The sequence below is a fragment of the Mytilus californianus genome, unplaced genomic scaffold (genome assembly GCF_021869535.1).
Source record: "Mytilus californianus isolate M0D057914Y unplaced genomic scaffold, xbMytCali1.0.p SCAF_12, whole genome shotgun sequence".
Lineage (NCBI taxonomy): Eukaryota > Metazoa > Mollusca > Bivalvia > Mytilida > Mytilidae > Mytilus > Mytilus californianus.
The window spans coordinates 31,392,000-31,419,621 of NW_026262604.1; the positions used below are offsets into that span (position 1 = coordinate 31,392,000).

At 34.0% G+C, this 27,622-nt stretch overlaps 1 protein-coding gene and 2 long non-coding RNA genes across 3 annotated transcripts; all 3 read right to left on the reverse strand.

Moving 5' to 3' along the window:
* Nucleotides 1–57: 57 nt before the first annotated feature.
* LOC127721701 (uncharacterized) lies at nt 58–12,901 on the reverse strand. Its single transcript, XR_007991402.1, has 2 exons — nt 12,178–12,901; nt 58–922 (listed from the first exon to the last, which is right to left on the reverse strand). It is a non-coding gene; the product is annotated as an uncharacterized LOC127721701 (long non-coding RNA).
* LOC127721703 (uncharacterized) lies at nt 4,474–8,015 on the reverse strand. Its single transcript, XR_007991404.1, has 2 exons — nt 7,976–8,015; nt 4,474–4,687 (listed from the first exon to the last, which is right to left on the reverse strand). It is a non-coding gene; the product is annotated as an uncharacterized LOC127721703 (long non-coding RNA).
* Nucleotides 12,902–14,387: 1,486 nt separating the features above from the next.
* LOC127721696 (kelch-like protein 24) lies at nt 14,388–27,132 on the reverse strand. The gene is made up of 2 exons (XM_052228501.1): nt 26,939–27,132; nt 14,388–20,563 (listed from the first exon to the last, which is right to left on the reverse strand). The coding sequence occupies exons 1-2, from the start codon at nt 27,023–27,025 to the stop codon at nt 18,791–18,793; spliced, it is 1,860 nt and encodes a 619-aa protein (XP_052084461.1). The 5' UTR covers nt 27,026–27,132; the 3' UTR covers nt 14,388–18,790.
* Between the last annotated feature and the right edge of the window lie 490 nt (nt 27,133–27,622).

The window sequence follows — 27,622 nt, forward strand, 5'->3', positions numbered from 1 at the left end:
CTTTGAAGATCGGTCGTGAGGATGGATTCTAAAATGTTTCTCGCTCATCATTGTGTATAGTTTAATTGAATTTTATTGAAAAGATGTTATACATGTATTATAGATGATTCTAACATGACGTTCTTCAAACGCTTTGAGTACACACCCGTGGTAAAATATGAATATATTGTTTGGGCTGTCCCGATCGTACTCCCGCGTCATACGCTTTTTTATGAATGAGCTACCCGACGTCATAGAATGATGACGTAAGAATATAAGCATTTTACGGGAAAATACACGCTTGTGAAACCGAAAATCATCACAACAAGGAAACGTAAACAAATGATGCTAAAATGTGTTATATAAGCCGTTTTTTGTTTACATATTTATAAGACATATAAATACAATTATTATTTAGATTCATCCAAACCTATCTAAATATGTCATTGTAAATAGTTTAAGCATGCCATTTATTCAGTTTGCTCCGTTCTTTTACGTCAATTTAATAGTGCGTTTATTTATGGGAACGGCAAATAATGCCTTCACCTAGAGCGCTTCGATCCAAACGAATTGCCTTATTTGTCCTATTAGAATCGAAATAACTCATGGTGGCTTGAATATATCGTGATTTATGCCGATATTTTACCCCTCGCTATCGCTCAGGGTGAAATATTTGTCATAAAGGGCCAACCCGTGGTATAATCACGATATATTCAAGCCCCCATGAATTATTTCTTAAATATCTTTTCCATTTTAAAAGGGCAAGCTTAAGTAAATGTTGATCTATTCTTGTATTTGTTTGCTAACATAGCAAGACATTATAAACACAGATAAAGTAAATCTTGCTTAAAACATTTAAATGGTTGATGCTTTTGTAACGATGCATCGAGATTGTGTTTTAATGCTTCCAGTTCCTTCCGTGACTTTTTTCCAATCGCAATATCTGCAATAAAGATAGATAGTTTGTAAATGTTTTTATTTTGACATATTTTAGCTCAATAGAATGTTTGCTGATTTTTCTAATGGAACGAGTGTCAAAAAGAACAAATATTACAATATTTTGAGTTTTTATCAAAGGAAATGATCTCTGATGACTACAGAACTGTCAAACTTGTTTTGTCTGTTATAAATTAGATTTGCCTTCCACTGTAAATTCCATATTACATGTACTTAATATAATACCATACATTGCATATGTAACCATGTGATTCCATTCATTTCATATTTTATATAAATGTTATTGTTATTATAACCGTTAATATTCATATACCTCTTGAGAAATTAAAGTTTTACGTTTCAAGTTTTGTGGAGAGCCTTTGACACTGATTTAGGAATATCAGTGGTGCGTTCGAAGAGTTGCCAACATCAAATCCCTAATTGACGACGGAGACATTTCAAACAGTACTGGTATTCCAATCTATTGCAATACTAGAAAATGGTTAAATTTCATAAAGGAAATATTGATTACGATTGCGCAACGTTGTTGTCAATGATTCCGACCGTCAAACAAAGAATTGACGACAAAATCAGACGTCATCCAATGAAAAGTAGCGTTACGTATCATATTGCATTAGACTACACATTCGTTCATGTATAAGGGTTAAAGCCTTTACCTGTGTCGATGGGTTATAAATCTTGCAATGCTTTTAAAGAAAGAGAAGAGAAGTTGCTGGACAGCTTTATCATCGATTGGTAGCTTTCACATTTGAATACTGAGAAATACGAGAGGTGTCACCAGTGGAGAAAACTGCCGCTAACATTAAAGAGCATCCAGGATTTTGGTGAATGAGGTACCTTTATTCCTCATATTTGTTTTAATTTTTTTTTCTGTGTAGTGTTTGTAATGTTATGCTGGTTTTTCGAAGTATTTTTTTTAGGCACATCCTTATACATAGGACTGTTTTCTGCTTGGACGTTGCGCACGGTATCGGTGCTTCTTTGAAAAAATGCGTTAGATAGCGGGTTAATCCATTCACGCTCTTTTCCTATACAATATATATCCATGATCAGTATATCATTCGAAAGGAAATAAACCACAGAAATCAATAAAATAGATGAATTTGTGCTATTTATATCATGTAAAGAAAAACTTTGCTCATTTCGACGGCTATAACGTCATTTTAAGGGTGTCCCGCTGTTACAATTTTGTTTTGTTTGTGTCTTTGAAATCACAATGCGGACTAGTTCGTAAGTTAAATGAGATAACATTTTACAACAGTATTGTATACAATTGATGAAAAATAGCGTCATAAACGTTTTTAACTGTGAGTGAAAGAAGATTGTCAGGAGCGTTGAGCTTAGGAAGAGAAAAAATGTCCCATTCAGCTGCTCAGCTCCTATGAAAACTTTCGGCCTCCACTATTACAAGATATAACAGATGAAAGTGGCTTTTAATATTATCAGAAAGTTTATACATGTCCTAAAGAAGCTTTATGAAGTCATCACTATATAACTGCAGTCTTACTTTCAAAACATCGTCAGTTTTCCCGTGTCCAATAAAATGTCCCGATGGATAAAATGACGCATAGAGTAACCCAGAGGCTGTTTATTAAACGAAATTTTATTTGATCCCCAATTTTGAACACTCTTTAACCAATATGAACGGAAAATACATTTCATTTCTTCTAAAATGATGTGATATATATTTTTGTTTGAGCTGCAGGTATAAAATACGAAACGAACTTAGATGTCCAATAACATGTCCCCATAACTGTAATTTGACGTTCACGTCATGATAACGCTTAATTTTTTGCATATTTGGCATACAATTAATCTTATGAAATGATCTGATCTATATTAAATAAAGTTCTTGTTTAAATATGCATCAAAGAAGATCTACATTGTATAAATAATTCAAATATGACGAAATATTTAACTCGGATGCTTGACAAAGACCAGGCTCCGAGGCCAAAAATGTGAGACAAGTTCACATACGATCACAGTCTCACTTTTAGAAAAAGAACATACAGTAAAAATGAAAATGCATCCAAAAATGGGCTCACCTTATTGTTTTCCCTTAGCCAGATTATAAACGACTCAAACCCAAGCTTTACACCCTGACCTTAATTCCTAGCGTTGCAATTAAAGAATCGGAACTATATATGTGAATCAATTTTTCTAGCCAGTTTGCAGAGCCGGGATTTTGTTTTCGTACTTGTATTCTTAGCTCCATGTAGTAGTATAAATATAGAAATGTTTACTGTGAGTAGAACAATCTCTTATCATCTACCTAGCAACATATGTATGAAAAGGAAGGTCACAGTGTTACTTCTAGAAGTAATGTGTGGAATAATGGAGTTTGTTGTCTCGAATCTCCAACAGAATTTACTGCTACATAGGCATGCGATGGACGAGTATTAAAATGTTAATTGAAACTTGTCTTTTACATTAATTTGAGTGTTAGGGTAATAGTTGTCCGATAAATATGATGGATTTCACGCAACTATGTATGTAGCAGGTCCAGTGTAATAATTTAAAGACACTCCCAAGTACATTTTAACCTAGTTTAAGTTCCCTTTAGAAAAAAGCCACCATGCACTCTACCCCATATCTTCCAAAAAAAAAAACCTATCCATATTTCTTGAAAGTGTATATTTTGTGGGAAGTACATCATTGTTTGCATGCATAACCAATTTATAGAAATGCTAAAGAAAGAATATTAAATACAATAAATATACTGCATTGAACACGCTGTATGTGTAACAAATTGACACCATAGTTCCTTTTTTATCACTAAATCAACTACAAAATGTCTGCTGTGTGTATCGGCGGTTCTCTCTGAGCACTTCGGCTTCCTTCAACAATAAAAATTGACCGCCACGAAATAGCCAATCGTGCTGAATTTGGCGTTAAACACAAATAAATCAATCAACCAATCTGCTGTGTGGAAAAGTTCATTTTTGTGTATAGTAGATTTATTTTTTCTCTTCGCAAAACGTCACAAAAATGGCTGGAATATTGCCTTTATACTTGTTAAAAAATCAAAATCACTCAAAACCGAATCCCGAAACCCGTAACTTGATAACCCGTTTGAAAACGGTCTAAAAATGTCAAAGAAAATTTAGTGTTAACCAATACCCAGTTATATTTTAAAATTGGAAGCGCTAAAAAACCCAATTCATAGTATAAAACGTACATGAAATGCACTCCTGGTCCATAGTACTTCCTTTCAGAAAACATTGATCCATGTATATTTACGAAAGCAGCTACTTAAATAATATATATCTTGTCACAACAAATTGAGTATATTTTTTAAAATCGGTTTCACTCTGCTGTTGGTCAAATATCAGTTGATGTAGCTTTATTTGGGTCCATATAAAAAGGGGTAGAGTTTTTCATACTTTGCCAAAATGCTATAATTTCAAAAACATAGTAAAAAGTATGGATCGCCGACCTTTTTTTAGAGCTTTTAAAAGTTTGTGGAAAATGTTCAGATTTTGTAAGGATTATACACGGGAAATGTAAATTTATGCGAATATAAAGAAAACTAAAAGATAGAGTTTTAAATAATATATATATATGAGAAGACAGCTCTTATAATGTGCTCCCCGAAAGCAAAAAATAAAACACGGAATCCCCATATTCGTTTTCTTACTTCATCACAAAATAGGTAAATGTTTTGTAAATTCCTTTATAAAATAAATTATAAACATTCTGGATTATTTACCTGATAAAACAACCATGATTTAAAAATTTCAATCAATGAAACCTTTTTTTTAAATGAAAAAGATGTAACCATAAAATTAGCTCATTATTTATTCTTTTCAAAGAAAATTTCACAAATTAATTTCATTTATTCATCATTCAATCTTGCTAACAATAATGGTAAAAATTTTAAATCGATTATTTGTAGTTTTCTGCAATAAAAAAATTAATAATTTAAACCCCGTTCTACCTTCAAATATTGAAAATCAACAATGGCAGCACAAGTACACGTATTTCTATTTCATACGTGATGCATATTCCATAAAGTTTTTCCTAAGGGATTTATCAAAAAATATTGCCAATTTTAAACAATTTCCACAAAATTGTTATTGATGTCAAAATCGTGAACTAATACGCATATGATGATGATTCATCGAGTTAAACCGATAATATATGAAATATGAATTATAACACTAGTATAAGCGACTTTTATTTTTAGAAAAAAATGAATACAACGGACCTCTTATGAATAAAGTGGAGATAAAATGAGAATGACGTTGCGCACGGTATCGGTGCTTCTTTGAAAAAATGCGTTAGATAGCGGGTTAATCCAATTCACGCTCTTTTCCTATACAATATATATCCATGATCAGTTTATCATTCGAAAGGAACTAAACCACAGAAATCAATAAAATAGATGAATTTGTGCTATTTATATCATGTAAAGAAAAACTTTGCTCATTTCGACGGCTATAACGTCATTTTAAGGGTGTCCCGCTGTTACAATTTTGTTTTGTTTGTGTCTTTGAAATCACAATGCGGACTAGTTCGTAAGTTAAATGAGATAACATTTTACAACAGTATTGTATACAATTGATGAAAAATAGCGTCATAAACGTTTTTAACTGTGAGTGAAAGAAGATTGTCAGGAGCGTTGAGCTTAGGAAGAGAAAAAATGTCCCATTCAGCTGCTCAGCTCCTATGAAAACTTTCGGCCTCCACTATTACAAGATATAACAGATGAAAGTGGCTTTTAATATTATCAGAAAATTTATACATGTCCTAAAGAAGCTTTATGAAGTCATCACTATATAACTGCAGTCTTACTTTCAAAACATCGTCAGTTTTCCCGTGTCCAATAAAATGTCCCGATGGATAAAATGACGCAAAGAGTAACCCAGAGGCTGTTTATTAAACGAAATTTTATTTGATCCCCAATTTTGAACACTCTTTAACCGATATGAACGGAAAATACATTTCATTTCTTCTAAAATGATGTGATATATATTTTTGTTTGAGCTGCAGGTATAAAATACGAAACGAACTTAGATGTCCAATAACATGTCCCCATAACTGTAATTTGACGTTCACGTCATGATAACGCTTAATTTGTTTTACATATTTGGCATACAATTAATCTTATGAAATGATCTGATCTATATTAAATAAAGTTCTTGTTTAAATATGCATCAAAGTAGATCTACATTGTATAAATAATTCAAATATGACGAAATATTTAACTCGGATGCTTGACAAAGACCAGGCTCCGAGGCCAAAAATGTGAGACAAGTTCACATACGATCACAGTCTCACTTTTAGAAAAAGAACATACAGTAAAAATGAAAATGCATCCAAAAATGGTCTCACCTTATTGTTTTCCCTTAGCCAGATTATAAACGACTCAAACCCAAGCTTTACACCCTGACCTTAATTCCTAGCGTTGCAATTAAAGAATCGGAACTATATATGTGAATCAATTTTTCTAGCCAGTTTGCAGAGCCGGGATTTTGTTTTCGTACTTGTATTCTTAGCTCCATGTAGTAGTTTAAATATAGAAATGTTTACTGTGAGTAGAACAATCTCTTATCATCTACCTAGCAACATATGTATGAAAAGGAAGGTCACAGTGTTACTTCTAGAAGTAATGTGTGGAATAATGGAGTTTGTTGTCTCGAATCTCCAACAGAATTTACTGCTACATAGGCATGCGATGGACGAGTATTAAAATGTTAATTGAAACTTGTCTTTTACATTAATTTGAGTGTTAGGGTAATAGTTGTCCTATAAATATGATGGATTGCACGCAACTATGTATGTAGCAGGTCCAGTGTAATAATTTAAAGACACTCCCAAGTACATTTTAACCTAGTTTAAGTTCCCTTTAGAAAAAAGTCACCATGCACTCTACCCCATATCTTCCAGAAAAAAAAAACCTATCCATATTTCTTGAAAGTGTATATTTTGTAGGAAGTACATCATTGTTTGCATGCATAACCAATTTATAGAAATACTAAAGAAAGAATATTAAATACAATAAATATACTACATTGAACACGCTGTATGTGTAACAAATTGACACCATAGTTCCCTTTTTATCACTAAATCAACTACAAAATGTCTGCTGTGTGTATCGGCGGTTCTCTCTGAGCACTTCGGCTTCCTTCAACAATAAAAATTGACCGCCACGAAATAGCCAACCGTGCTGAATTTGGCGTTAAACACAAATAAATCAATCAACCAATCTGCTGTGTGGAAAAGTTCATTTTTGTGTATAGTAGATTTATTTTTTCTCTTCGCAAAACGTCACAAAAATGGCTGGAATATTGCCTTTATACTTGTTAAAAAATCAAAATCACTCAAAACCGAAACCCGAAACCCGTAACTTGATAATACGTTTGAAAACGGTCTAAAAATGTCAAAGAAAATTTAGTGTTAACCAATACCCAGTTATATTTTAAAATTGGAAGCGCTAAAAAACCCAATTCATAGTATAAAACGTACATGAAATGCACTCCTGGTCCATAGTACTTCCTTTCAGAAAACATTGATCCATGTATATTTACGAAAGCAGCTACTTAAATAATATATATCTTGTCACAACAAATTGAGTATATTTTTTAAAATCGGTTTCACTCTGCTGTTGGTCAAATATCAGTTGATGTAGCTTTATTTGGGTCCATATAAAAAGGGGTAGAGTTTTTCATACTTTGCCAAAATGCTATAATTTCAAAAACATAGTAAAAAGTATGGATCGCCGACCTTTTTTTAGAGCTTTTAAAAGTTTGTGGAAAATGTTCAGATTTTGTAAGGATTATACACGGGAAATGTAAATTTATGCGAATATAAAGAAAACTAAAAGATAGAGTCTTAAATAATATATATATGAGAAGACAGCTCTTATAATGTGCTCTCCGAAAGCAAAAAATAAAACACGGAATCCCCATATTCGTTTTCTTACTTCATCACAAAATAGGTAAATGTTTTGTAAATTCCTTTATAAAATAAATTATAAACATTCTGGATTATTTACCTGATAAAACAACCATGATTTAAAATTTTCAATCAATGAAACCTTTTTTTTTAAATGAAAAAGATGTAACCATAAAATAAGCTCATTATTTATTCTTTTCAAATAATGAGCTTATTTTATGGTTACATCTTTTTCATTTAAAATAAGCTCATTATTTATTCTTTTCAAAGAAAATTTCACAAATTAATTTCATTTATTCATCATTCAATCCTGCTAACAATAATGGTTAAAATTTTAAATCGATTATTTGTAGTTTTCTGCAATAAAAAAATTAATAATTTAAACCCCGTTCTACCTTCAAATATTGAAAATCAACAATGGCAGCACAAGTACACGTATTTCTATTTCATACGTGATGCATATTCCATAAAGTTTTTCCTAAGGGATTTATAAAAAAATATTGCCAATTTTAAACAATTTCCACAAAATTGTTATTGATGTCAAAATCGTGAACTAATACGCATATGATGATGATTCATCGAGTTAAACCGATAATATATGAAATATGAATTATAACACTAGTATAAGCGACTTTTATTTTTAGAAAAAAATGAATACAACGGACCTCTTATGAATAAAGTGGAGATAAAATGTGATTACGAAAAGAAAAATATCAGGCTATCGTCTATGAACATCTTTCAAATAATCAAATTAAGAAGCATTTGAATATTAGCTAAATTTTAAAAAGACAAATTGTGGGAGAGAAAATACCAACATCAACAACGTGACAAAAAGAAACTAATAATAGAAGGGAAGAAACAGAAACAAGAAACAAAGTATTAACAATTTTACTAGCCAAGATTGAAGAAGTTTTGCGGCACAAAGAACATTACTTAATTTTTAGAAAAAGAAGAAACTGATAATACAGATATATATGCACATAATATTTTGGAAGCACACTCTTCATAAGTGAAAAACGGTAGTGTCAGTTTTTCCCTGCATTTGTTTCGCTTATTGTATCAAAATCAGTTTTGAAGTTTCAAAACATTCTGGATTTTGAAAATGAAAGACGCTAAATAATATACAAAAAAGATGTTCAATCTTCTCACATACAAATGATTCAAAACGTCAAATTGTTATTCAGTGCTAAACATTGCTGTTAGGGGCAATTTTTCATGAGTGTTTAAAATATTTTTTTTAATTTGGATATCAATGTTTGTATTTATTAATGAAAAATGAAAATACATAATAAATCGAAGCGACTACGAAAATCTCTGCAAAATAAAGACTTCTTAAAAGAATGTAAATTCTATGGTTACTTAAAGTGTCATTTTCACATAAGTAAAAAACTTGTATGCTTGAAACGTTCTTTGAAACAACGTCAGCATCCTTGTTTTATTGGGCCGTCGTGTAACGCTCAGTGGTACCAATACCGTGCGCAACGTCATTACGAAAAGAAAAATATCAGGCTATCGTCTATCAACATCTTTCAAATAATCAAATTAAGAAGCATTTGAATATTAGCTAAATTTTAAAAAGACAAATTGTGGGAGAGAAAATACCAACATCAACAACGTGACAAAAAGAAACTAATAATAGAAGGGAAGAAACAGAAACAAGAAACAAAGTATTAACAATTTTACTAGCCAAGATTGAAGAAGTTTTGCGGCACAAAGAACATTACTTATTTTTTAGAAAAAGAAGAAACTGATAATACAGATATATATGCACATAATATTTTGGAAGCACACTCTTCATAAGTGAAAAACGGTAGTGTCAGTTTTTCCCTGCATTTGTTTCGCTTATTGTATCAAAATCAGTTTTGAAGTTTCAAAACATTCTGGATTTTGAAAATGAAAGACGCTAAATAATATACAAAAAAGATGTTAAATCTTCTCACATACAAATGATTCAAAACGTCAAATTGTTATTCAGTGCTAAACATTGCTGTTTAGGGGCAATTTTTCATGAGTGTTTAAAATATCCTTTTTAATTTGGATATCAATGTTTGTATTTATTAATGAAAAATGAAAATACATAATGAATCGAAGCGACTACGAAAATCTCTGCAAAATAAAGACTTCTTAAAAGAATGTAAATTCTATGGTTACTTAAAGTGGCATTTTCTCATAAGTAAAAAACTTGTATGCTTGAAACGTTCTTTGAAACAACGTCAGTATCCTTGTTTTATTGGGACGTCGTGTAACGCTCAGTGGTACCAATACCGTGCGCAACGTCTCTATTGATCTTGTACGTTGCAGTCTGGATTAAACTTATTACTCTTATTAGGTGTAAAAAAGAAGATGTGTTATGCCAATGAGACAACTCTTCACAAGAGACCAAATGACACAGACATTAACAACTATAGGTCACCGTACGGCCTTCAACAATGAGCAAAGCCCATACCGCATGGTCAGCTATAAAAGGCCCCGAAATGACAAATGTAAAACAATTCAAACGAGAAAACTAACGGCCTAACTTATGTACAAAATTTTAGTGTGCCTCCTGTCCTTTTATGTCATACATAGAGCAACGTAGAATCCAGTACATGTAACAATGAGCAATTTCACTTTACCGGATGGCTTTATAAATTCCAGCAGCAAATATTACATACATATCCAGGACAGTACGGACCTGCAATGTACTGTACCGACACGAAGGGTTATGTTTTTGAAGTCCAAGCTCATGTGATAAGTCCATAGAAATTTATGTCACCCGCTTTTTAAAGGTGAAATGAAAGAATATCAGCCTGAAGGAACATGGTTTATTCATTAGATGCAATTTGGCTTTGAATTAGAGTTCAGTGACAGCGAATACTGTTAGGTCGGTACTCTACATGTGTTTTTGTTACTTGTTAAAGTGCTGAGTACAGATCTGCCGATCTCGAGTCAAGCCCTTTCTCACTAATTGTTTTTTACAGTTTGATCTTGTGTTGATTCAAACGGTTTTAGGTTAGGGGAGGGTTAAGCAAACACCTAAGACACATTTGATGCCCTCGCCATACTGATTTTTTTCCACAATATAAGACAATTAAGTTGCTGTTCCTTTCAAGATTCATATCGTAAGTTTCGAAAATTTAACAGGAGGTAAAAAATGTGAATGAGAATAATATCAAAATGTACATGGTAAGTGCAATATACAGTAAACAGGTGTTCTTGGTGAACAAGGGACTGATGTGACAAATTCTATTTATCTGATAGTCATCGTAAGTGCATCTTACACCACTGTATAATGACAAGTGTAACCTACTGGACTTTTTGTCACGGGGTTGTATAACAATTACTTAATTCACTATTCTTTTATTTATAGAAAATTAAAAGAAATACAAAATCCAGTCCATTTGCACACTCCAAGTTCATGTACGAACAAACTGCATAATAAAAAAGATATATCTTGAAAACTACAAGAAGAGTTAGCTTGATTAACTCTGTTCTCATCATGCAGAATTCCCCCCCCCCCCCCCCAAAAAAAAAAAAAACTGACAAAGTTCAACATCCTGTCCAGGTGCGGATCCAGGATTTTGAAAAGGGGGTTATCCGTAAAGACACTGTTAGCTGTGGAAATGTAAAATGTCTATGCATAAATCAAATATGTAGCTCCATAAGGGAGGCAAGGCCCCCTGTCCCTCCCCTCTAAATCCGCCTCTGCAGTGTCACTTGTGTAAAATGTAAAAAAAATAATTTAAGTCCTGAAAATTTGCCCACCCTTGTTATATGTGCAGACACCCTGCATAATATAGAGATTCTAACTTGAAAACTGGAGATGTTAGCTAGACGAACCATGAAGCCTGTATAATTTCACCCAAAAAATACGAAAGTTCATCATCCTGTCATTTGTGGAAAATTTAACGAAAATCAAAATCCTAATGATATGCACATCTTTAGAATATATACTAACAACCTGCATAATATAAAGGTTCTGCGTTAAAAACTGAAAGAATGAAGAGTTGAGTGTGGCTGGACAAAACATGTACTCTTTATGGGACTGACGGACGGACTGGAATACAACTATGCCCGACATTTTGTGGTTGGGGCATACGCATTTTATCTAGCAATCTATTAATGTTTTTGATTTTGAACCAAATAATGATTTATGACAATCATGACTCAAGTTCTAATGTCCTCTTCAAAAGACCTATTGTTTTCAAAAGATTTAAAAAAAAATACTTTAATGTTTATTTTTAACCCAAGATATTTGTTTTTAATTTGACAGCAAGCAGTCGCAAAATAAGGGGGAACACATTTGGGTCGTAACAGTTGTCTGTCCTTTCATTACATTTCAAAATTAATGCACAAGCCACCTACCTTTTTGAACCGTCGTTTCATTGTTTCTTTAAATCTCGGATTTCTCGCTCGGCTGGTTCAATTATATCCTCCACAATTCGGAAATCAAACTCTTCAATAACGGTTTTCAAATATTCATAATTCCCGGTACCCATAATTCCTTTCTTTTCCAGCAAGTCAAAAATATCACTAATGCTTTTGACAGTTATTCTCTCTTTAGGATGAAGAACGGCTTTCAGTCTTTCAACAATTTGTTTATTCTGCTCAGCTTCAACTATTTGCGAAATGTAGTCTCCGACATCAGATTTTAGTTTATTATGTCTCTCGCATATAGATTTCAGTGCCATTCTTGCAGTTCAATGACCTCGTGTTTTATAGTAAACAGTGCTTTCACATCTTATAGTGTGGCCAACATTAAGTTTATATACTGCCAAAAATGAGATTTATTTTTAGCTACTTTCATGTGTTTTTAAGATTATTACCAGTTTGTTTATGCGTGTACATGTAATGTTGCTATTATGTCATGACAACATGTTTTTATAGTGTATGGGACATAACAATTGCAAGAAAGTTTTGAATATCGTGTGGTGAACTCTGGATAACATGGCGTTGGAATGCCGTTTCATTGACTTGCATTATTGTCTTTATTCATATTTCACAAATCAAGGCAGAATGATAAAAAAGTGTCCTGCATACGAGCAACGTTACTTTACTTTTCTCTTTTTATTTTTGGTCTTTTCTTAAATTCATATGTTTGGGATATTGTGTACCAAGTCCAAAAGACTTCTGTACTGGTTCCCAACAATCGTTATTTTAATATGACCAATATTTTGATACAACTGGCAAATCAATCTGTAGACAGATCTGGAAAGTTTAAACTGTTTTTTTTCCTGATAATTTCAACTTGCCGATCTAGCAAGGAATTAACTCAAACCGTCTCGAAACTTGCAGTGAGTTGTACAAGTGATCATTTGCCCAATTGTTGACGGCCACATTAAATCGTGATTTTCAGATAAAGAACAACAATAAAAGTGCTGGACATGTGCTTTTTTTTTAGGAATTGGAATGAATGTGTGTCCATAATGCCCTTTATATTCCGTGGTGCAAATGTACCATGGAAACTATTTAGAGGCTCTCAAGAGCCTGTGTCGCTCACCTGTATTTACTGATGCTTTGGAAATCATGTAAAATAAGGTTAAAATCATAATTAATAGTATTAGAAATTAGATATTATAATGATATCTAAGATAATAACAAACAACTGTAAAATTTCTGTAAAATTACCAACTCAGGGGCAGCAACCCAGCAACGGGTTGTCGGATTCGTCTGCAAATTTCAGGGCAGATAAATCTAATTCTGATGAACATTTTTGCCACCTGTCAGATTTGCTCTAAATGCTTTAGTTTCAGAGATATAAACCAAAAACTGCATTTTACCCCTATATTCTATTTTTAACCAAGTCGGCCATGATGGTTGGAAGGCGGGGTCATCGGACAAATTTTTTAAACTAGATACCCTAATAATGATTATGGCCAAGTATGGTTAAATTTGTCTCAGTAGTTTCAGAGAAGAAGATTTTTGTAAAAGATTACAAAAATTTAAGAAAAATTGTTAAAAATTGACTATAAAGGGCAATAACTCCTAAAGGGGTCGATTGACAATTTTGGTCATGACAACTTATTTGTAGATCTTACTTTGCTGCACATTATTGCTGTTTACAGTTTATCTCTATCTATAATAATATTCAAGATAACCAAAAACTGCAAAATTTCCTTAAAATTACCAATTCAGGGGCAGCAACCCAACAACAGGTTGTAAGATTTGTCTGTAAATTGCTGGGCAGATAGATCTTGACCTGATAATCAGTTTAATCCTATGTCAGATTTACTCTAAATGCTTTGGTTTCAGAGATATAAGCCAAAATCTACAGTTTACCCCTATGTTCTATTTTTTAGCCATGGCCGCCATCTTGGTTGGTTGGCGGGGTCATCGGACACATTTTTTTAAAAACTAGATACCCTAATGATGATTGTGGCCAAGTTTGGTTAAATTTGGCCCAGTGGTTTCAGAGAAGAAGATTTTTGTAAAAAGCTAACGACGACGGACGACGACGACGGACGACGGACGCCAAGTGATGAGAAAAGCTCACTTGGCCCTTCGGGCCAGGTGAGCTAAAAACTCTTTGAATGCTCCGACAAGCAGCTGTATGTAAAGTAAAAATACAATTGAGCTTTCCGTTTCCATATTTATTACTTTTTTAACGATACAAAATGTAAAAGATAATAAATAAAAAGTAACATTAAAAATTACTTCAAATTAAGGCCATCGAAGTGTTTGTGTAAATTGTTCTGAATAATCCCAGTTCCGTATACAAAAACCTTGTATATACAATATAACATTTTAGAAAAAAAAAAAGAATACTCGAACGTTCACTTTTTATGCAAACGGAAGAAGTTGTAGTTCGAGCGGATTTCCAAACCGATGCATGTAAGATAAAAGTCTTTTATACAAGTAGTGTCTATAATTTACTCTTACACTTCTAGCATGTCTAGACACTTCTGCCAAAAGGCACACAAGGAACATGAGGAACCACGGTTTACTTTTTCAAATTAAGATTGCCACATTGCAATTCCACAACTTCTTCCCTTCCCATTTCCATGCTTTGTGACCATCTTAAAAATCATCAAATGACTGCTCCCAACAGTAAGTAAACATTAAAGTAAAAAATCTTATGACATCATAAAAAATTATACACAAACAACAGAGATCTCATATTTACGTTTTACGAAATATTGACATACTTAAATATATATTAATAGGCGAAAATTAAAAACAATGTTATGTTTCCGGTTACAGAGTACATGATTTTGTTATTTAATTCCACCTCACCCATCCATCGACTCATTGATTTAATAGAAAAAATAACAGCCTGTTTCCGGCCTTCAAAATATATTCTTTTTTTTTGGCTAGACGAAATCTTCCTAGGTTTGCTGTTCATTTCCATGTATTATACATTTGTTTAGTATACAAGATAAAAAATATACCATTTAACCATAAACTAGAATAAAATGCTCCGCAGGGCGCAGCTTGATACGACCGCAGAGGTCGAACCCTGAACAGTTGGGGGAAGTATGGACACAACATTCAAGCTTGGTACAGCTTTGGATTTGGATTGTGATTAAATATTTGACACAGCATAGGTTTCTAACACAGATTGAATGTGGTCTAAGAACTTAAAAATTTTAAATTGGACATTCACCTATTATGGTCCAATATCCAAAATCTAAATACATGGTTAGATTCAGCATATCAAAGAACCCCAAGAATTCAATTTTTGATGAAATCAAACAAAGTTTAATTTTGGACCCTTTTGACCTCAATGTGGACAAAGTTGATAACGGGGCCCAAAAATCAAAAATCTAAATTCATGGTTAGATTCAGCATATCAAAGAACCCCATATATTCAATTTTTGTTGAAATCAAACAAAGTTTAATTTTGGACCCCGATTTGGACCAACTTGAAAACTGGGCCCATAATCAAAAATCTAAATACATGTTTAGATTCAGCATATCAAAGAACCCTAAGAATTCAATTTTTGTTAAAATCAAACTAAGTTTAATTTTGGACCCTTTGGACCTTAATGTAGACCAATTTGAAAACGGAACCAAAAATTAAGAATCTAAATACACGGTTAGATTCGGCATATCAAAGAACCCCAATAATTCAATTTTTGATGAAATCAAACAAAGTTTAATTTTGGACCCTTTTGACCTCAATGTGGACAAAGTTGATAACGGGGCCCAAAAATCAAAAATCTAAGTACATGGTTAGATTCAGCATATCAAAGAACCCCATATATTCAATTTTGGTTGAAATCAAACAAAGTTTAATTTTGGACCCCGATTTGGACCAACTTGAAAACTGGGCCCATAATCAAAAATCTAAATACAAGTTTAGATTCAGCATATCAAAGAACCCTAAGAATTCAATTTTTGTTAAAATCAAACTAAGTTTAATTTTGGACCCTTTGGACCTTAATGTAGACCAATTTGAAAACGGAACCAAAATTTAAGAATCTAAATACATAGTTAGATTCGGCATATCAAAGAACCCCAATAATTCAATTTTTGATGAAATCAAACAAAGTTTAATTTTGGACCCTTTGGACCTCAATGTGGACCAATTTAAAAACGGGGCCCAAAATCCAAAAACTAAATACACGGTTAGATTCAGCATATTAAAGAACCCCATGAAATCAAGAATAAAACCCCATTGAAATTGGTCAAGAAATAAGCAATTTATAGGAAGTATCTTCTTTTGCACAATCCTGTGCTATTAAATATTTCTTGCTATTGCGCAATACTGTACAATTGACAATTTCTTGCTATTGCGCAATATTGTGCTATTGGATATTTCTTGCTATTGCGCAATACTGTGCAATTGAAGATTTCTTGCTATTGCGCAATACTGTGCAATTGAAGATTTCTTGCTATTGTGCAATACTGTGCAATTGAAAATTTCTTGCTATTGCACAATACTTATTATATAATAATTTACACATCCTGTTTGGTGTGTATCTCCTACCATATCATTATTATTTGATTTTAAATATAAATCAGATATAACCAACTTAAAATGGAAAATTTTAAAAGAAACAAAAAAGGAAAAAAAGAAAAAAAAGGAAAAAAAAATAAATCCCCCCCCCAAAATTTTTTGAACCCCCATTATGATTCATCACCCCCAAACTCAATCCCAGCCTTCCCTTTGTAGTATGGTACCTTGCAGTACAATTTCAGAGAGATCCATACACTTGAACACAAGTTATTGTCTGGAAACTAGAAAAAAATGTGTTTTTTGGCCCCTTTTTGGCCCCAAATTCCTAAACGTTTAGGGCAATTACCCCCAAACTCAAACCAAGCTTTCCCTTTGTGATATGGAACCTTGTAGTACAATTTCAGAAAGATCCATACACTTACACACAAGTTATTGTCATGAAACTAGAAAAATGCTTGTTTTTTGCCCCTTTTTTGGCCCCTAATTCCTAAAATTTGGAGGCAATTACCCCCAAAATCAATCCCAGCATTCCTTTAGTGATATGGAACCTTGTGGTACAATGTCAGAGAGATCCATACACTAACACACAAGTTATGTCTGGAAGTTACAAAAATGCTTATTTTTGGCCCCTTTTTGGCCCCTAATTCCTTTACTGTTATTACCACAACCCCCAAAATCAATCCCAACCTTCCTTTTGTGGTATTGAACCTTGTGGTAAAATTTCATAAAGATCCATTCACTTAAACTAAAGTTAGAGTGCGAAAACCAATGTGTCTTCGGACGACGCCGGACGACGCCAGACGACGACGACGACGACGACGACGGACGACGACGACGACGACGCCAACGCCAACGTCATACCAATATACGACCACAAAAATTTTTTTGCGGTCGTATAAAAAAGAACTGTTGACACACATTTCAAATACATGTAATTTCTTTTATGTTACTTTGAAAAATAAAATAAAAATCTGATCCCTAATTTTTTTAGGTTTTAAAAACAGGTACAAATGCGAGGCTTGCCGAGTACAAAAAAACACAAATTATATCCGAGACAATGCATTGTTATCATCTTTTTACTGCAACGCTCAAAACTGATTATTTTTTTTTATTAAAATCGTGAATGTTTGGTTAAACATGTTAACATCGTGAATTTTTTTAGTTGTTAACATGAAATTAATCGCATGTTAATTCAATCATTTCTATAATCTTAATAAATAGCTATTGTTTGATCAAATAATTCGTCAACATTTTAAAAATATTTGCCAATTAGCGGAACTATTTTTTTCCCTTCTAAATACAAATTCATATATATATATATATATATGTAGACATAAGAAGAAGTTTGGAAAGCGGTGACATGAGAACCAATCACCCACCTTAAGTGATAGTACATAGATACACATGTGGACGGCCACGTCAAAGGTCAAACACGTCGTTAAAGGATGGATACTGACTTGTTCATTACTAAAAATGTACATTTTTTCATCCAAAAACGAATTTTGTATTGAATTAACCTAGCAAGCTGCCGAAGGGAGCTAAAATGGTACAGAAGGGTAGATTTAGGTCTGTATAATATGCCTTGAAAAGAAACTGCTAACAACATAGCGGCTATAAAACTTCCTATCACGTAAACTCTTGTTAGAATGCAAGAAATGTTAAAAAAAATCATAATAATCCGTACTTTGCAGACATATCTTTTTTAAATCACACAAAGCTTTATCGATATAATTTATGGAACTTTAGAATTTATTAAAGGGGGAGGTCAGCATGCACCAAACCAGTCACGTGGCATACGGCTGCATGACAAACTTGAACAAACATGCAGACGGCCAGAACGGACACACTGATCCAGCAATGCACATGTGTATCAACAAAATCGGTCAAATCCTTCATAAATAACATTGTAAAGAAATTGTAAAAACAATAAATAATTCAATTTAAGAAAATGGCAAAATATAAATTTTAAAATAAAATCATGCATAGTAACTGTTGTGTACTGATGAATAAAAAGCCATTTAATTGCAACATCGCCAATCTTCATTTACGTTCTCTATCACAAGTAATACGCGGATTGTTTCATTTTTGCAAAGGTTTCATGTGCTTTTTCAGCGCAGCTATTTTGACGCAGCCGTCTATCAGTCGTGGTGCCGGAAGTGTATCGCTTAATGTCGTACATCCAGAAGTTGAAGGATCAAACATTATAAGATCTTTACAAAGCGTGTTACTTTCAATTTCGCCACCAAGAACGATAATGTTACCTTGGTAATGTATGACGCCGAAATGAATTCTCTGATAGGCTGTTAGTCTACCGACGGTTCGGCAATACGTTTTCCTACTTTCTTTTGTGTCTTTGCAAAATTCAACGACACGGCCATCATAGAAAATCAGGAACACTCTGCTGTTTACAGCAACGGAACGTGTAAGCTTACAAGCCATAGGAATTTTGGCATCAAGCTTGCATGACTGACGCATGCGTGTATCAAAGCATTGAATGAAAGCGGTGTCCTTCCGATCGTTCTTTTCACCTCCAAAGGTAAAAATATTTTCACCAACCACTGCTGCTGAAAATGAACTGATTGCAATTGGCAACTGACCTACTTCTGACCATTCGTCTTCGCGGATGTCGTACAATTCGATACTTGAGAGCATGCGCGAGCCATCTTCCAGTTTGTTGTCGTATCCGCCTAACGCATAAAGGCCACCAGTTACAGCAACGACAGAATGGCGGCGCCTTCCGCTTTTCATTGTTGCCATTTGAACCCATTTGTTCTTGTCTGCGTCGTATCTCAGAAGGCAATTCTGCATTGACCCCCCGCCCGACACGAAAATATCATTCTTGTAAGTGCAAGAAGCAAACTCTATGCCAGGATCATAAGGAAGGGCAGATAACTCAAACCATTCTTTACTCTGGAAACTGTAACATATGACCTGCAGACTTCTAATGTACGGTGGGGTGGTAGATTCGCATCCTCCTAAGAGTACAACCACTTCTTCTGTTCCGGACGACAGACGATATCGTGTCTGCTTGTTGCAAATGTCCTGCTGTCGAGCAGGTAGAAGATGGTATTTCTTTGCTTCGTTGATGTATTTCATTGTCTCTAAATCATCTTTGAGAAAGTCATGACGGTCCTCGATCGTTAGTAAATATTCCGGATTAAGGAATGACAGGCGAATGTTTTCAAAAAGATTGCCGCAAAATTTCTTTCGTTTTTCTAAATCGTGTTCAAGCCACTGAAAAACCGTATCACAGAGTCGATCCTCGCTTTCGATCTGTAGGTTGTCCTCTTTCATTATGCTTGCAAGCTCTTTACCTTCTAATTCAACAAAGTCACTAGTTTTACGAATTTCTTGATAGTTGGCAGCAACAATTTTTATTGCATGGTTAGCAAGGTTATGGCAATCATGAAATGATGCAAGTTTCCAAATTTTCAAACAATTTTCGGATGTAATATGTGGATAGAGAAAATCTTCACAAATTTGCTGTAGCATTTTGATTTGCAAAACAGATGCAATACTGAGAATTTCGACTCCATTGTCTATCGTGAGTTCAATATCGCCGCTATATACAAACTTAATCACACAATCAAACAGATCGGGGTCCATTTCCGGAAAAGTTACTTCACCACTTACACTTTCGCGCATGCCGGAAGAAAACATGGCGTCGAAGTATGTGGATACTGCTGCCAACATAAATTTGTGACATTTGAATGTCTTCTCTCCCACAAGAATTATGACATCCGAATGATCTCCGGTACTCCATAAACGTTGGATACCTTCGAGTAGTCCAGTGGAGTATACCTTCTCAGGGGAGACAATAACTTGTGATGACATGCTTGTATCACAAATATCCTATAAGGAAAAAAATATAATTCAACAAAGGTTATAAAGGTATAGGCTGTTTACACTGTGTTTAAGGGGCCTCGGTGGCCGGGTTGTCTAAGTAGTCGAACTACTGTATCACCAGCCAGTCAACACTGAGGTTGTGAGATCGAATCCCGCACCGGACAGGTGTACTCGACTCCAATCTTAATTGACTAGAATTGTTAGTTTTCCTACCGAAGGTCGGTGGTTATCCCCGGCTTCCTCCACTAATAATAATCTGCTTCGCTAAGCGCAGCTGGATACGACCGCATATGTCCAACCCTGAAAAGTTGGGGCCAAAATGGACACAATATTCACGCTTGATACAGATCTGAATTTGGACTGTAATTAAATTTTTGACACATAATAGGTTTCTGACACAGAATAACTGTATTCAAAGAACTTCAAATTGGTTATATGATTTGAATATATATTCAATTTTTTGCTTTTGTGCAATACACTATGCGAATTGACCCCCCTCCCCCCCCCCCCCCCCCCAAAAAAAATTACCCTATTTTTTAGCGTTTGTGCAATACACTATGCTGTGGAATATTAACCCCCCAAAAAAAAAATATTTGAAGAAATTTTCTTTTAATTTCTAAAATCTGAAATGACAAAAATGGTCCCCCTCCAATTTTTTTCACCTCCGCCCTTTCCCTTATTCAAAAAAATTATTCTTTCCCTCAAGTTATGGTCAGTATCTCAGACAATCATCATTTCTTATTACATAATTTACAAGCAGTGTAAGGGAGGTAATCAAACATTGTTATTTAAATTGATTTGGATTTTGATTTGGATTACCTCCCTTACACTGCTTTTAAATTGTCTCAATTGTCCTTTAACCAGAAAAACCCTTGTTTTTCCCCTTTTTTTGCCCCTAATTCCTAAATGGTTTGAGCCATAACCCCCCCAAAGTCAATCCTAACCATCCCTTTGTAGTATGGAATCTTGTGGTATAATTTCAGAGAGATTCATACACTTTAAGACAAGTTATTGTCTAGAAACTACAAAAATGCTTATTTGGGCCCCTTTTTTGGCCCCTGATTCCTAAACAGTTGGAACTATAACCCAAAAAATCAATCCCAACCTTCCTTAAGTGGTTATAAACCTTGTGTTAAAATTTATTGTTTTCTATTCACTTATACTAAAGTTATTATCCGGAAACCATCTGTCTTCGGACGACGCTGACGACAACGTGATACCAATATACGACCAATTTTTAAAAAAAATTTGCGGTCGTATAAAAACTGACCGCCACGAAATAGCACAATAGTGTTGAAAGTGGCGTTAAACACCAATCAATCAATCAATTAATCAATCACTGTGTTTAAAAATACCATTTGTATTACTAAAATTACGAGGTCCAACTTGTAAGCCGGTGTGACTTAAAAAAGATAAATCGAAGAATTCAATTTTATATAATAACTAATATAGGACAATGGTGTTGATTAAAACATACACCATTCTGCAGGGGTGTTCTAGTTTAATTTTAAAAACAAGAAGATGTGGTATGATTGCCAATGAAACAACTCTCCACCACAGACCAACAGATGTAGAAGACAACTAAAATAGGTCACAATACGGCCTTCAATAATGAGCATAACAAATACCGCATAGTAAGCTATAAAAGGCTCTAAAATGTAAAACAATTCAAACGAGAAAACTAACGGTCTGATTTATGTACAACGCAATAAACAATACACAACTACGGTATGTAGCAACAAACGTCAACCACTGAATTACAGGCTTCTGACTTGGGAGTGTGGCGGGGTTATGCATTATCCCTCTAACTCATATTCTTTTACCCTCATGTGCCTATCACAAGTCTGGAGCCTGTTATCCGGTGGTTGTCGTTGATTGCTGTCTGTCGTTATCGTTTTGCATTTATTTTTCTAGTATATTTAATGCAGTTGGTAAGAAAGTAAGTAAGAAATTATATTTAGTTTTGGGTTAATGTATTCTACAGTATTAAATTTTTTCATTGTGAAAGATCATGTGCTGGCATGTAGTTGTTTATATGTACTGTATATATACGAGTTTTACTCATTGTTGAAGACTGTATCGTGGCAATAAGATGTATATATGTTATATACGGTATAACCCGAATTATGCAGTCGTTATATATTCCGATGCTCTACGATTGCTACACCTCCCGAGTGGAAGAGTCGATCACGGGGAGGGACTTAATTATTCGAGTTGTATACGGTATGGGTTTTGCTCATTGTTGAAGGCCGTGTGGTGATAAACGAATATATATTAATAACTACACATCTCCTTATCTTTATATTAGTCCTTCGTACACTATATGGGACGGACGGACTGGTGTACATTTATGCCCGACATTTTGTTGAGATTCTATTGTTCGTAAATGACCGGGCAAATATTTCACAAACATATGTTACCGCCTCGGTGGTCTCAGGGTAGCGTGCTCGCCTTGAGTTCGGGAGGTCGTTGGTTTGAACACCTGCCAGGTCAAACCAAAAACTTTAAATTTGGTATTTGCTGCTTCTTCACTAAGCACGCGGCATATGGAGTAAGACCAAAGATTGATCGGCTCAGAGTCAGAATAATATGTCCAGGTAAGTTAACATATCTTCCTGTGGACTTACCTTGTGAACTAGAAACTAAAAAAATCAGTTTAGCGTGTCGGTTTAGAGCAGGAGTCATATTCATGTCGCATTCACATGTTCTCGTCTTAAATATGCATTTAACATGTTTAATTTACCCCTAGACGTTAACAGCCATCCATCCATCATAAAGCCATTGAGCCCAAATTATTTTATTTATCTTGCAATCAGCCAACTATTGTACAATAACAGGTACACAAATACATTTTTGCTTTATTTGTAAAGTCTCCTGTATCCCTGCTTCCATGTTGAGTAAGCGGTAAAGTGGATACTAGTATTTCTTTTTTACGTAACAGATCATTTTGGGGGCCTTTGCGGTCCGCGTTTAAACTATATCGATCTCTTTTAAAAATCAAAGACAATGATTTGGATTTAAACAACTAAAGCTTCAAGTGCCGGGTGTAAATTGCAGGATACAAACAATACATGCACTTGTTTATGTAAATTGTCGGAAATATAAAATGTATTTGTACTCGCTACGAAAACAGATGAAAAGCTCGGCGAGTCTCGCTTTTCGTCCTGTTTTTTCTAAAGATCGTACAAATAAATTTTATATTTTCCGACAATGTACATATATTGTATATTTCTTAATTTTTTGTTGCTAGTGTAATGTCCCAATCGAGATCGAAAGTTTGTTTGTTTGAATATTTGTTGGTATTTAATGCAACTTTTAGCTTCCTTGGCCTTATCATGGCGGTAATTTTTGATAGTTTGGATGAGTAAGCCGGAGTAAACAGAGAGGACCACCGACTGAAGCTGGAAAACCTGGTCAATAAAAATCGAAGTCGAACACACTTGCTACGAGAGGGATTTGAACTCAAAACACTTGAGCTTTAAATAAATATGAAGATACAAAGGAGAAATTCAAAACTCATAAGTGAAAAAAAAAAACTGACAACGCCATGAGCAAAGAGCAAAAAACGACAAAAAGACTAACGAGTCAACAAACCATACCATAGAAAACTAATAAAGTGATTACACAGAGATATGTCTCGCCTGTCGGCAGAAAGTTCACAAAAAAACAATCTGAAAAAAGTAAAATAACAAAAATACCGAAATTCAAACGGAAAGTCCCTTATTAAATGGCAAAATCAAAAGCTCAAACAATGGAAAGCAACGTTTAGGGGCCAGCTGAAGGACGCCTCCGGGTGCGGGAATTTCCCGCTGCATTGAAGACCTGTTGGTGACCTTCTGCTGTTGTCTGTTCTATGGTCGGGTTGTTGTCTCTTTGACACATTCCCCATTTCCATTCTCAATTTTATTTATTACTTATTAGTTCAAAGTTGCTGGACCATGATATAATGAGCAGCGCGTCAACATAGTCGTTAAACTGATATGTACTGATAGTAATGCAACTTTATAGAAACTATCATTGTCTACCATAAGTAGTTCCGTCCAAAATAATTTAAGCAGAAAAGTTAACATTGAAAATTGGTAATCAAATTATAGTCAATGGACCATGTCTTACGGGGACAGGGTATAGAAATAGTCGTGAAACTGATTAGTACTGAGTCTGATAGTAATGCAACTTTATAGAGAATATCATTGATCCATCAAAAATAGTTCCTATCAAACTGCCTTGTAAGAAGAAAACTTAACAATTGTTGACGCCGCCGCCGCCGGAAAAAACAACACCTATGTCTTGCCTTCCGTGATTTTCGACGCAGGTGAGACAAACACTAAACTATTTACAATATAGCAGTCACTGATGGAAACTTACAGAGCACCAGCTGTTTATATTTTCGTTGCAATTTTGAAAAAAATGTACAAAGTGAAAGAACTTACTTAACCTAGAATTTTCCATAAATTTTCAATTTTCGTTAAAAAAAAAACCATTCCAGGAATTATAGACATGATAAAATCGAAGTGATTATAATCGGAAGGATATTCATGGTCGAACGTTGATCAATCATAAACTGTTGTGTTAATATATATTGTTATATGACTTCCTTTAATATAACGTCCTTGACCTAAAAGGGTGTAGCTGCGACGAGTTGAAAATAAAACTATTTATATATATAATCGATATAAGGAAACAGACACAGTTTCTATCGGTTTTGTGTATGTTTATACGATATATTTATGTAGATATATAGATATGGATATTTACATTTGAAAAGAAGTCCATAAATGAATGTTTAATTTGTCCCATTTTCTTTGATTGATTCATGACTGTTTAACGTCCAGTGGCAAGCATATTCAGGCTTATTCAGAACGATAACATAATAAATAATATACCCTGCGTTGTACAAATGTACCACATCCATACGCAGAGTGGCATTTTTAGCGTCCTAACTCACTATGTAACAAGTCGCAAGAAGAAATGTCACCCAAATCGCATACGTTATTTCGACTCCGAGTCGACCAGTCTATGCTCCAATTTATAAAATATGACATGCTTCGCAAATGAATGTTATAAATACTTATTTAAAGGTCTTGGTATGACCTAGCTAAGGGTCGAATTCCACGAACTCCCGTAAACGATACGAGCACGCCAGCACGTGACCATCGAGGCGTTTCCATTTTTCTTCCACCTAACATTTATGATTATAATACTGGCGGGAATATCAAGCTGTGTTACTCATTATTTAAGTCCATTTGAGGTCAATAAATCTTCGAAATGATGAGACGATGATGATGGTTTGGTATTGAACGTCCAGTTGCAAATATTACATGCATGTAAGGACGAAAACATGTTAAAAATAATCGGACCATTTTATTAAAAAAATCGTAAGGGGTTCCGCGGAACCCTGTGTCTCGCCTACGATTGCTGCTGTCAGTGTAAAAGTGTAATGTTGACTTAAAAAGTGAGTCTATTTGTCAGTAAAATACAGAATTTAAAAAAAAGTCCATCTATCAGAAAAATATTTTCAAACGTTTGCTTCAGACATTATCTTTTAATCATAAAAAAGCTTCTGCCAAAGTTTCATTAAATTCTATGAAGGTTTGACAAAGTAATTGATGTGTAACAAACTTTAACCCCAGACTATATCTACCTGTTAACTGAAAAAACACTAAGTCAATTTATCAGTTAAATACGAAAAAAAGAAAATAAATATTTTCAACATTTTGCTCTGGATACTGTATTTTGGTAATTAACGAGCCTCTGTCCAAATTTCATAAAAGTCCATAAGGTTTGATGAAGTTATTGTTGACTGAAAAAATTTAACCTCAGACTGAATCTGAATGTTAACTGTAAAAAAAACTAAGTCCATTTATCAATAAAAAAACTGAAAAATGAAAATAAATATTTTTAAAATTTTGCTCTGGATACCGTATTTTGGTCATAAGCAAGCTTCGGTCCAAATTTCACAAAATTCCATGAAGGGTTGACAAAGTTATTTATGTCTCAAAAAACTTTAATTATAGACTGAACCTAAATGTTGACGCTGCCGACGCCGACGACGGAATCTAGGATCGCTATGTCTCGCTTTCGCGACATAAATGTCGCAGGCTCGACAAAAATATATATCAAAACATTTGCACATGTAAACTTTTACTAAATATCATATAAATGTCTACATGGGAAACAGTAAAATGCACAATCTACTATACAGTATACCCCTGCGAACGGCTGGGTTACTGAAGTTAAAATCGTTCCTGTTGAAGAGACCTCTTTAGCTGAGGATGGATGAAGCGTCATCAGCAAGGAGTCAAAAGAATCTTTTTTGTTCGTTTTCTTTTTTCTGTTTTATAACCTTTGCCGCACTTGTCATGTAACATTTAACTAACTTACCCTTAATGAAATTTCTGCATCCTCGCCCACGCCTCGTATGGAGGAACCTCTACTCCGAGTGGACAACCTGGAACGAAAACTTTTCATCAGAACAAATATTTACAGCCAACTGCCTAAAATATCCATGGTAAATCAGGAAATTATTATAAACTTTGATAAAACGGGGAGGGAGGAAGTCAAAACACAAGTATATCCGGTGATGTATGCTTTGTTACATGTAAAATGATTCAATGACCTAGCTATTATATTAACAAGTGTTTATAGATGGTTGCAGTGAATTTAAAATCGGAGATACAACTGTATAGATAAGGATTTGTACATCCACTAAGTTTGTTGAGAGTCCTTTTAAATGCTGGACAGTTTATCCCAAAAATAATTATATGTTAATCACTATACTGTATATTTTTACATAAACATTTTTTTTTTAATTTTGTTTCTATTTTTGTCATACATAAACGTACAACTATTAGCAGAGTAATGGACTTCTGCTATTAGCAATACAAAAAGTTTCCATGTTCATGCATTCACAGTTTTAAAAGTGTGTAAGATATACTTAAATAATTTAAATGTCATGTGAATGTCATTGAATTTTATGACAAGTGAACCTACTTGCTCCATTATTTCCGATGATTAATTATAATTGTAGGACTTCCATTTATTTTAGTTAAGAGAGATACGGAAAAC

Coding starts and splice junctions, on each gene's coding strand:
- LOC127721696 (XM_052228501.1), bottom strand. CDS start 27,025: ATGAAAAGTTTTCGTTCCAGGTTGTCCACTCGGAGTAGAGGTTCCTCC. Junction 20,564..26,938: donor ATGCAGAAATTTCATTAAGG/GTAAGTTAGTTA, acceptor TTTTCCTTATAG/GATATTTGTGATACAAGCAT.